This window comes from Xiphophorus hellerii, chromosome 3 (assembly GCF_003331165.1).
Source record: "Xiphophorus hellerii strain 12219 chromosome 3, Xiphophorus_hellerii-4.1, whole genome shotgun sequence".
NCBI classification, from domain to species: Eukaryota; Metazoa; Chordata; class Actinopteri; order Cyprinodontiformes; family Poeciliidae; genus Xiphophorus; species Xiphophorus hellerii.
Window position 1 is genome coordinate 16057760 of NC_045674.1, and position 11851 is coordinate 16069610.

Consider the following 11851-nt stretch of genomic DNA (forward strand, 5'->3'; position numbering starts at 1 on the left):
TATTTTTCTCAAATTTAAAATGACTGTCTTCTCTCTTTTAAAAAGTTGTGAACATTTTTGCGAGTCGTGTTATTTTTTAGAAGTTGTCTCTGAAATTCTGATAAAAATAAAAAATAAAATGTATGTCTGACTGCAGAGGCAACATGGTTAAGGAAGTTAGTAAAAAAAAATTGTAAGTGGGCAAAAATAAAAAGAGATTAAGCAAAACTGCATAGAAAATAAATACTAAACATTGAATGAACCTACATGGTCAAAAACCACACATCTTTTAGCAGACAAGTTTGAAAACGACCAGCTTTAATAACTAACTCGTAACCAGAAAATAAATGGTGCAAAGTTTTCATTGTTTTGAACCCCTCGTGTATCAGATTGTTTTTTCTAATTTTAAAACATTTTTCTATAATTAATATTTACTAAGCACAACCAAAGTATTACAAAAGATTTTGCCATTATTAACACTATGAAAAAAAAAACAAAATTCTCCACTAGAGGGAGTTAAAGGACTCATTCAGCTGAAGGGTCCTCACATTATTTAACTATTTTACTGTTGTGCCTATGGTGACGTTTCAGATAATAAAATTCTCTGAGGCTAGCAGTGTAAATAATGAATTCCACAATACACAAATATGTTTCAAGATATTTTAAAGATTCAAGAAGCCAAACAATATTCAACCAAAACAATCACTTCAAAAACAACACATTATTTAAATAAAAATGTGAAAAACTATTTCCTTTTTCCAATAAGCCAGCTAAATGTGCATGACCACAATATATATAAAAATAAGAAGATAAACAAAAAAAAGATGCCAACAAAACTTATAGATGGTTCTTTTTAGGTGTGCTCTCATGTGGAAAAGTTCAACCAAGATTACTCAGATTTGATTTTATTGTGGTGGAGCGGACTTTCCACACAGTTTCCTACAAAAACAAAAAGAGAAAATCAGAAATCAGGACCTGATATAATAAGGCTTTGATGTCACCATGACCAGCGGCTCATCTTACCGTGCTTCTTCCTTAGTCAAATCTGCATGGGCACAAATAGTTTTTTCTCTGTCCAAAATCTGTTGTTTCAATCTCCCAATCTCCTGTTGAGCCTTATTCTTAGCGGCTTCATGATCAGCTGAAAAAATAAATAATTAATTGGAGAATTTCTATATTTGATGCCTAGAAACAGGTCTAAATGATTGCTAAATCATCGCCACTAGAGTTCAGTGCATAATACCATGTTACAAAAGAAGAAGTTTGAAGAGAGAGCTAATAAAGTTTCATAAGACTGCACCAGGAAACATAATTCCCTTATTTACATACATATTTATACAGTTCAATGACGGTATTCTTCTGTCTGGACTTACTTTTAAGTTTATTTATGGATTCCCCCAACTCTGTCTTCTTCTTTTCAGCGTTTCCCTAAAGTGTTGAATACAAATGCACTTGTTAGGAGTGGAAAAGAAAAAGGCCATGTGCAAAACAATATATATTATAGAGACAACAGTGGCAAGGGTGGTAGGAGTTCATCCTGTAACTGAGGAGCTGCCAGTTTCCATCTGTCTCAGTTGTTGTGTATTTAATATTTTTATTTTTTTAAAACATATTTCAATCAAATTGGCTGTTAGTGCATAATTAATGTTCAAATTCATAAACATAGGGGACAAATTGATCAGTTACATGCTTAATAGCTTTTCAGTTGCCTTGATGTCTCTCCATGATGATGGAGCATTCTCATGTATTCTGCACTTTATAAGAAGTAAAAGAAACCTTTTATGCTGAAAGTAAACATTTTAAGGTTTGATTGAGAGATTCTTTTAATCAGATTGAGATTCAAGAAACTTGTTTTTATATGTCCTAAATCTAGATTAAAAGGGGGGCTTGCCCAGGGTACAAATCATGCTGCAACCGCCTCTGCTTGGACCTGAAACATTAAAAACTTTATACGAGTATTTGTGCCTTGCCTTCCCCGCATTGCAGGTCTCCAGACTTTTCTCAGACTCCTTTAGTGCCTTCTCCTTCTCTGACTTCTCCTTCTTCAGGTCCTCCAGCTTCAGGTTGGCGTTATCCACTGTGGTTTTGAGCTCCTGGATTTTACTTTTCATGTCCATGATGGAGTCTTCCCTCCTCTTGACCTCCGCAGAGCTCTCCACCATGCGGGCCCTCAGGTTACGCAGACTCAGCTCCTGACGCAGAGTCTGGAAAATCATCGCTACCATAACCGCCACGCTGACGGCGACAAAAAAAACCACCAGCTTCATCTTTTTTTTGTTGTTGTTGCTGTTCTTGTTCTCACTCGATCGATGGTAGACTTTGATTGGGGCCGTCTGCTGTGGTAAAAACCTGCCGGCGGTCACTTGTTCATCCCTGGAAGAATGTGACCAGCTCTCTCCCCGAGATCAGGAACACCAACGTTGTAGTAACAAGCTCTACCTGCCGAGCAAGCTGGGCGTGTCGATACACCTGCTTCCTGGTGACATTTTTTTTTTTTTGCCCTGGCAATAAAGAAGGCTTTTAAAAAAATGAAAGTAAAAAAAGAAAAACGCATATATTTAAATTGCCTTTGAATTTTCGTTTTTTCCAAAAAATAGTTGATGTTGGAATTTTTTAAAATCCTTATAGCTACATAATTATAGTTTAATTCATAATTAAACGTGTTCATTTGCAAGAAAGTTACCTAAATCTTTGTGTGGCTTTTGTTAAAAGTTCAGAAAACTTTAAGGTGATTTTATATAAAATATGAAAGGGCAAATCGATTAGATTTCTTAAAGAGATAGTTCAGGGTTTTTTTTAAAGTGACTTTCTATTAAGGTATTAAATAGGGAACATCTTACCACCAGTAAATTACTGGCTTAGCCTCAAAAATCCAGGTTAGCTGGTTAGACTGAGGCAACTACTTCAAAGACCAAAGTGGAGTTCTTCATCTTAAAACAACTCCATCATAAAAAAAACCCAAAAAACTAAGTTGTTTATTCAAGGTGTGGCATTCAAAGATCTTCCTGGGAAAGGAACAAGTAAAGTATTTCTGGCCAGATACACTTTTGGCACAAAAGTAAAGTGGTGTAAGAAATTGCCAATGTGTTAAGTAAATGCAGCTTTATTTATTTTAAAGTGTCCTCTTGTCATCTGCCCCATGACCCTTGACCATGGCCTTTGCATCACACAAATCTAGAAAAACATACATATGCCTGGAGGAATGTAGGGAAAGTACAATATATGTTTGCTTGTTATTTCTTGCTTAGAGTGCTAAACTAGTTTAGGATGTACAAAAAAACAAACAAACAAATAAAAGTAAGGAAGGCATGATGTGCTGAAATATATCAATATTTATACATTTCTGAGGTGCATTCTTATAGGAAAAGTTGTACTAAAACACGTTTTACACTATACAATATCTCACCAAAGCAAGTACACCAATCACATTTCTGAAAAATATGCCAGCCTATATCTTTTTATGGGACTGACTTTGCGGATATGTTACTTTGCACTCATGCAAAATAGATGCATGAGTGCTGCCAGCAGTCCTGCAGAGGTTGAAAGGCGGCAGATGATCAGGCTGTTAGAGCTCAGATCATTCCCTTTTGTGAAATGTTGTATACTTCACAAATGTGTATCAACAACAATAATAGTTGTTCTTTTTTGTTTTTTTAAATAACTGCTAAATGAATGTTGAGTTTGTTTTTGACACCTTTGAGAATATTTTCACCTGCACATATGCAAAAATACTGCTTAATCAACATTTTTTGACTGCTTCACAACAGCATACATATGTCCATGGGTTGTGTACATCTTCTTCCTCATTTTTCATATTTTTATTTTGTCACAACAAAAAGGCACAGTTTGAATATCGATTATGTACACATATAGTTACTCTGATAGCATTTTACATATGCTGTTCAGCATGTTTCTCAGGATGGTGGATTGTAAAGCCTCTAATTTCAATTTTTTGACTTATTTGTAAATAACCACCAAAAATGTAATGGTTTATAGATTTTTTAAAATATCACCTGCTTTTTGTTTTAGATTAGAGTTGCTTTAGACAGTAGAAGTACACTTTGACCTTAGCTGTACTCAGGTCCAATTGAACTTTATTTGCAGTAAATAGAAATGTAGAGGGCTTCAACAAGTGTAGGTAAGATGATAACTCCGTGCAAACTTTCACCATTTCCGACTTTCAACATTTTCAACAGGTCGGAAAATTCTTAACTATCCCTTTAAGTGGCGAGGCAAAAGGTGGCAGGTCTGACGTGTTACCAGGACATCGCAGGTACAGGTGCAGCAACCTGTTCCTGCTTTAGCGGCGATGCGGGAACGGGGCGTTTCTTCCTGCTTACAGCTCCGATCCAAACAGGTGAGCAAAGAAAGCTCGGGTGAGTCAACCGCAGGTGAGTTGTGGATTGGTTTCAATTTGCCATGCAGAGAGGAGGTGCAACCGTAGGACGCGGAACTTTCACATTCAGGTTGAGGAGCTCTCGGATGGCGCATGGAGAGTGAAGAACCCGGACACCTGTAGGAAGAACTCTTGACCCCCTTGACCCTAAGAAACTTAAGGACACAAAACAAGAAAGTGTTCTATTCTTGCGCAGGATGAAGGTGCAACTCGTGCTCCCTCTGGCGTTGCTGACGTCTGTTCTTTTGGTGGGAATACTAAAGATGCGCAAAAGGGACCACGAGAAGGGCGAGAAGCTGAGCCGGTTCCAGGACATCAAGCTGCGGGTGACCAGCGATGTCCTCCAGGAGTACCAGAAGGAGAAGATAGAGATGCAGAACCAGCTGGAAAAGGTTCAGGGCGAGCTGAAGTCCATGGAGGAAGAAGTGGAGGTTGTGAAGACCAAAGCAGAGAAGGCGGCTGGAGATTTAACCGGCTGCGAGAGTTCCCAGGTGATTATAGTTGGTTAAATAAAATCAGCGCAATCATTTAATACAATGTACTTCTGACCCATCCATTTAAAACACAGATCTGAAGAGACTATTGGCAATCTGATATACTTATTACTATTGACACAAATTTGTAGTTATCTATTAAGAGTCATATTCTACTATACAGTCTTTTCAATATTTTTAGACATATGTCTAACAACAGACATATGTGTAGACATACTGTACATGTCTACACATGATCAGATCTATTCCTCCCCACCCCCAAGAGCCAAATATGTTACCTGTCTAATGTGATGTCAGACTGAACAGGCTGGTTTGAAAATGGGCATATTCAACATAATAGTAGGACAATGAAGGCAATCATGTTTATCTTTTAACATTTAAAAATATGTCTGGAAAACTCAAACCTCTGTGTTAAACCGGTAGCCTTATGAGTCATTTTCTTATTGGATTAACTCTTAAAGATTATTTTTGCTCCAACAAAAGCCTTGAGAACACGTTTTTTTGTGTAAAGGAATGTCAGTGTCTTGCTTATTCTTCGATCAGCACAAACCAGAAAATCAAGCTTGACTTCTGCTTGCGTGAGTGACATCACTGTAGCAGGTCTAAACGTTTGCCTGTTGCTCTATGTTAGCTATAGTGGTTTGTATTCTTTCTGCAAGTTCTGAAGTCACATTTTGTCTTATTTTCCAACTTAAGGCAGCCCCTGTTGCCAGAAGCAAAACTGTGGTTTGGAAATGGAAATGAATAATAAACTGCAAGCAATATGCTTACATTTTCTTGTTCATTGGCAGAAATCTGGTACAGATCAGCAGGCAGCAGAGGAAACAAATTTGGGCAACCTCAAAGGTAATTAATGCTTCATTTTACTAAATGTTGGAAACGGTGTATGCGTAACCTCCTAACTCTTTTTTTTTTTTTTTTTTACAAGTGGTATACTGAAACATTTAATTTTTATAACGTCCACAGCCCAAACTGAGAAGGAGAAGACAGAGTGGAACGCAGAACTAGATCGACTGAAAAAGCAGCTGACAGAAAAAAGTCCAGTGTGTAACTTCTTGAAAGAGTACCCAGACCAAATAAAGTAATGTTATACCTGTATTTCAGTTGAATTTGCAGAATAAGTCTACCGATCACATTTTCTAACTTTTACTTTTTTTAAATTTTTCCTTCAAGGACTATGTGCGGCATTAAAGAAGAGCCAAAGGCAGAGCCTCCCAAACAAGAAGAGAAAAAAGAACCCCCGAAACAAGAAGAGAAAAAAGAAGAACCCCCGAAACAAGAAGAGAAAAAAGAAGAACCCCCGAAACAAGAAGAGAAAAAAGAAGAACCCCCGAAACAAGAAGAGAAAAAAGAAGAACCCCCGAAACAAGAAGAGAAAAAAGAGCCCCCGAAACAAGAAGAGAAAAAAGAGCCCCCGAAACAAGAAGAGAAAAAGGAAGAACCCCCGAAACAAGAAGAGAAAAAAGAAGAATCCCCGAAACAAGAAGAGAAAAAAGAACCTCCAAAACAAGAAGAGAAAAAAGAAGAGCCTCCCAAACAAGAGGAGAAAAAAGAAGAGCCCAAAAAACAAGAGGAGAAGAAAGAAGAGCCCCCCAAGCAAGAGGAGAAGAAAGAAGAGCCCAAAAAACAAGAGGAGAAGAAAGAAGAGCCCCCCAAGCAAGAGGAGAAAAAGGAAGCGGCTCCCAAACAATAGGTGAACTCTGCCAAATAAGTGGACATAAAGACAGATGCCTTGAAATACAAATGTGCAGAACAACCATTTTTTCCTCTACATCTCAAGCTCAGCAGATCTGTTCACAAGGACACAACTATTCCGGCTTTTATTTTGGCTGGGATACGATGTTGCTGGTGACATGAAGCATATCCAAGAAAAAGGGATACATGTGGATTTGGTTTTCAGTCACTTGACATTTCTGCAAACTGACCTCTAATTTTCAAGCTGCAGCTTGAAAATGGTCAGTGCAATAGTCCGTAGACTTAAACAGTGAATTAAATCAGCCACATCAACCTAATTAAAAATAAATAGATTAATGGTGTTATGTTCTCTCCCACCTAAATCATTAAGTCAAAACAAACTTTGTAAACTTAAAGTTTGCTTTTGTTCTGAGATAAAGACCAACTCTGCGACCAGTAACTCGACATACTATGTCCTAATTTGCCGTATGTCTCAGTTTCCCACCAAGTGTCATCTGAATTGTGATTGCCTCAAGACATTAAATGTTACATGTAGCAGAGGTAGGACTTTATGACTGTTCATTAGAATTGTCAAGATCCTGTTTTCATAACTAAATGAAAGGTTAAAGCATGTCATGGTGCAGGGTTTGTTTTGCACAGGTTTTGTTTTGTGAAATTTGTTGGGTTTGTTGTAAATTAATCCTGAGCAGCTTTAATATGATAGTTTTTTTTAAAATTTGTGTTGTTAACGGGAAGCTCTGTGATGGACTGGCGACCTGTCCAGGGTGAACCCCGCCAAAGATACCAGCGGGTAATGGATGAACGGATGTGAAGCACTTTCCCAAAAATTCTGCTATATGGATAAAATAAACTTGGATTGCACAGCTGAAAAGAAATTACTAGAGGGATTGGGATTTTCAGGTTTATTTATTTATTTTATCTGGAACACGTTAGTAAGTCCCCAGCTAGATTAGTCACGCCACCTTAAACGTTTTTTTTTTTTTTTTTTACATTTTGTCACGTAACTTAAGGATGTAAATGTATTTTGGTGGGAATTTTTTCATGAGCCGATACAATGTAGTTAAAAATTGTGAAGATGGAGAAAAATGATGCATAGTTTTCAAGCTTTTTTAAAAAATACATATGTGAAAATCTAGTGTCTCTTTGTTTACACTGATAAATAAATAAAATAAAATACAACACAATCAACTGCTTTCACAATTCCCCCAAGGAGTTTATAAAACAATATGCCATGCTTTTAAACATCTCAGTTCATTTTGAGTTGCACCACCTAGTCCTAGTTAGATTGGTGTTAGTTAGCATGGAATGATGAAATGATACACTTTAAAATGACTTTATATTTACTGAATGGACATGATACGTTACGTACATGCTATTAAAGTGTAGTACAACTTTGATTAGTCTGAAACATTTATTTTACAAAAATGCACAATTTATTTATAAGCTATTGTGGCCTTAGAAACTAGTCTGATAGGCTAGCAATGTCTTTGCAAGGTGAGAAACAAAAAAGTAAAACAATTTTGAAAGAACTAAGTTCTCATTGAATAAGCATTATATATAACCAGTGGAATAATCAGAACATTTTGTTCACAGGACTCGTTTGAAAAGAAATCTCAGTAAACTTTAATATGATTGCTAGTTTATGATGTTAGCATACCGCTGTGGATTTAATTAACAGTTACAACAGTCCATTAAGAGAGTGTATGTTCAATTATGTAATTATCAGCCCATAAACTATGTCTTAAAAGTATTAAAGTAAAATTTCCTTGAAATAAACTGAATAGATAAAGTGAAAATAAAGTAATTAAAGTTTTTCTTAGCATAACATGATGACATAATTAAATAAAAAAAACATTCTTTTAAACTGACATCATACATAACAAGCAATTTGCAATAGGTAGGAACAGAGGAATATGTGAAAGCTAGCAGGTTTAAGTATTGACAAGTTTAAAGTCACTAAACCAGCTAGGCTAACAGCTAGTGTCTGTCTCTACGTGTAATTTGGTTCAGTAAGTTGCTTAAGATGAAACTTTGGATGTTTCTGGAATGTCTTCTACAGTATATTATCTGATGGGGTAGTTCAGTCGTTGACTGACATGTTCAGGAAAAGATGCTGTCCTTCAAGCTTATCCACACATTCCTCTTTGGGCGAGGCATCTCAAGACTTCAAAAGACTATTACACTTCAAATGAACTTTGAACTTACAAAAGAGATATCTAGATACCACAAATCGCATAAGCATGATCTGAGTGGTAAACCTTACCAAAATCAAGCAAAAGTTATGGTTAACAGTTTCAAAATAAAAGACATATGACACAATGATTCAAGAACATGAGACCCTTTGCGTGTTTTTCTCTGGCGAATGAATGGTACAGTTGCTGCACCGTCAACATTCAGTAACTGCACAATACACTTCAATCAGGGTGTGTTGAACAGATGGGTGGCTGTAAAATACGTACTTGTCAAACATGAATCTTTGCTGTGCTGGTAATGATTAATGCATGTACACAACTTCAGAAAGCAGGAAGAATATTACTCTGCATGTCATATAGAGCACAGAGACGCACAGAAATGCACATAAGAGCTGATTTGTTTTAGTAGTTGGCAGATATTTGACTTTATGTAAATTCAGAGGACAGGCATCGAAACAAATTACTGACAGTGAAAAAAGAACAAGGCAGAATGTCAGTGCTCGGTTTTCAGCACTCAATTGATTCATTGCAGAGTCACCATTTGCTTGGATATGCTATTCCGGTTTATGTTGTGCTTTCTCTGTTGGCCTTTAGCTCCTATAGTTTCCGTCATTTAGCCATGGCTTCAGATTTTCATTCCTCTCTCTGTTAGGTAACTCCTTTGACTTCAATTTTCAAAACATAGAGATAGGTATTGAATAATCACTGTTAACCTTGCCTGCATCTCTCTTCCTCTTTGACTCTGCCTCAGGCCTGTGTGCTGTTGAGCGTGTAACACACAAAAAGAGAGAAAGAGAGAAAGAGAGAGATAGAGAGAGAGAACAGCAGAGAGAGAAACAGAGGGAAAGAGTAGCTGGAAATGTTTATCACTCCTGATGAGCCCTGTGTTATCTGTTGAAAGTCCAACTAAATGCAGGTTGATTTGGGTACAGGTTAATCTTAAAGTACGGTTATCTCAATTTAGATGTTAGTTTTGAATAAATTAATAAAACATTCTCTTTTTGCTGTTTGTTCATAATAAATCACTCCATAATAAAACATGGGATATGTCTGCATTTATTTTCCTCTGAAGTCTTTAAAAGAGATTTCCCAAATGGTTAATGTGAAATATTAAACTTGAAATAAATAAAAGAGCGTCTTACAAAAGCATTCATACTCCTTTTTCTTTTGATAAACAAACTCAAGGTGAATCATTGTGAAATGAACGAACAAGGATATAGTGTTTTTTAAATGTTTGGTTTTCATCTATTTCAAATCTCTAAGCCATCGCCTTCATATGAAACAGTCCCAGTGTAAAATGTGATCTCTGCTTTGAAAACCATGTATTACTTTTGTTACACTTCAGTATTATTCACTACTTTATGTTGATCTCTCCTGCAAAGTTCCAGTTAAATTCACTAAAATTTGCAATCTGAAGTTGACAAAAATGTGTGTGGATGCTTTTGCCTGACACTGTATTTGTCATTTAAATGATATGCAATATTTTGTTGATTTCTACACTGTCCGTTATTTCTCACACTGTCCTTCATCTGTTGCAGATGGAGGATTGCCTAATTGTCACCCCCAGGCTCACAACAGGCGATCAGGGATCGGGGAGCTATCATCACGCCCCAATAGGCTGTCAAGGTCATAGCAGGAGAGGATGCAGAGGTGATAGAGCGGGACTGAAACAGTAGCCTGACCGATATCTGGGTTGTCCATGAATGAGAAATTAGAGTTTTCTTTTACATACAAAAATGCAAAACTTGTTCTGCTACATTAGCTGTAAATTTTAAAACGGAGAGCATAGATTGTTTCTGTATTAGTGATGAATCCATGAATTCATTACTACAAGACATCTTATTTGTTTACAAAGGCGATCGCTTTTGAATTGCATCAATTATTAACTGCAAACACAGTTATGACCTACAGTGTATGTAGAGGTGAAAGTACTGTGTTGTTATTGGCAGGCATCTGGCAGATGATGTTGATTTCACACGTGAGAGTCCAACCATATGCCTGCCTACAATCACTATTAGCCCAACGTCCGAGAGCCTGAAAACGGAGGACAGTGCAACCTTTGAGTTTATCCTGATTCCGTTGCAAATCCCAAACGTTGTAAATTGTGCTTAAGTAGCACAATGCATGTATAACAACATCTAACACATAATTTAAAACCATTGAATTTTGATGCATTATGAAACTTTTGAATACAGTCATTAAAAACAGAGTACAAGTCAAAGATCTCTCTTGAACACAAATAAAATATTGTCCTTATGTTCATATTTCATACTATTTTCTAAATGCTTTTGACTTTACAAGTGTACATCTAAAATATTTTTTATAATATGATTACATATGGTAGACAAACACAAAGTACTGAAAATTTGCTCTCAGGTAATACAGCTGCACAATGTTAGGAAAGCATATGATATTTGTGAATGTTGTGATAACAGTAATGTCAGGATCTGTGTTTTTCTATGTATTTATTTTGAGTTTCCGTGTCTTCTGAGTTTCCATGTTGTCCTGTCTTCCCCTTGATTGTTCCCAGGTGTGTCTCGTTCCCTTATTACCTCCTGTGTATTTAATGTCACCTGTGTCTCTGCGTCTTCGTTGGGTCCTTGTCGTTACTTGCCGCCCTTGGCATTTGTCGTTCTGTTCCTGTGTGCCCAGTCTGTTTTTCGTCCCTCGTTTACCGGTTGCTACCGGCGTCGAGCCCTGGCTTCAGCTCGGCCGTGCTGCCCGGCTTGGGACTGTTTTGGACTGTGTTTATTTCTGGATTTACTTTATTAAAACACCATTTCTCATCATATCCTGAGCCTGCTGCATTTTCCTCACCACCGATCACCACCACCACTTGACAAGTAAAACTCAAAACAAAACATTATTAAATGTTACTCTCATCTTCCTTTAGGTTCATAGCAAACACAGACTGCAGATAATGAGTCTGACCACTAAAAAAACAAAAGAATTCATAATTTTCATCTCAAACACTAAGTTTTATTTAAAAGGTTCTTTCTTCTGATGTTAAATTTTCAAAATGCCTACTCAAAAATTTTATATTTGCTCAAAAAGAAAGGTCACCAGATATAACAGGGTGCAGAGAGCCTGGAAAA

At 36.8% G+C, this 11851-nt stretch overlaps 2 protein-coding genes across 2 annotated transcripts; one reads left to right on the plus strand and one right to left on the minus strand.

The window, feature by feature from the left end:
• Positions 1-276: 276 nt before the first annotated feature.
• LOC116717917 (myosin-2) lies at positions 277-2403 on the minus strand. The gene is made up of 4 exons (XM_032559595.1): positions 1950-2403; positions 1353-1407; positions 1003-1120; positions 277-918 (listed from the first exon to the last, which is right to left on the minus strand). Exons 1-4 carry the CDS (start codon positions 2244-2246, stop codon positions 885-887), a joined length of 504 nt encoding a protein of 167 aa, XP_032415486.1. The 5' UTR covers positions 2247-2403; the 3' UTR covers positions 277-884.
• A 1904-nt stretch (positions 2404-4307) lies between these two features.
• LOC116716695 (nucleolar protein 58) lies at positions 4308-7358 on the plus strand. The gene is made up of 5 exons (XM_032557521.1): positions 4308-4866; positions 5661-5715; positions 5836-5950; positions 6043-6279; positions 7328-7358. The coding sequence occupies exons 1-5, from the start codon at positions 4573-4575 to the stop codon at positions 7356-7358; spliced, it is 732 nt and encodes a 243-aa protein (XP_032413412.1). The 5' UTR covers positions 4308-4572.
• Positions 7359-11851: the final 4493 nt, after the last annotated feature.

What these genes read in the sequence shown, in the direction of transcription:
- LOC116717917 (XM_032559595.1), bottom strand. Translation starts at nt 2,246, where the DNA reads ATGAAGCTGGTGGTTTTTTTTGTCGCCGTCAGCGTGGCGGTTATGGTA. An exon ending in AGACCTGCAATGCGGGGAAG is followed by an intron (nt 1,408 to 1,949) that starts GCAAGGCACAAA and finishes TCAACACTTTAG; the next exon opens with GGAAACGCTGAAAAGAAGAA. An exon ending in TTGACTAAGGAAGAAGCACG is followed by an intron (nt 919 to 1,002) that starts GTAAGATGAGCC and finishes TTGTTTTTGTAG; the next exon opens with GAAACTGTGTGGAAAGTCCG.
- LOC116716695 (XM_032557521.1), top strand. Translation starts at nt 4,573, where the DNA reads ATGAAGGTGCAACTCGTGCTCCCTCTGGCGTTGCTGACGTCTGTTCTT. An exon ending in CCGGCTGCGAGAGTTCCCAG is followed by an intron (nt 4,867 to 5,660) that starts GTGATTATAGTT and finishes GTTCATTGGCAG; the next exon opens with AAATCTGGTACAGATCAGCA. An exon ending in AAACAAGAAGAGAAAAAAGA is followed by an intron (nt 6,280 to 7,327) that starts GCCCCCGAAACA and finishes CGACCTGTCCAG; the next exon opens with GGTGAACCCCGCCAAAGATA.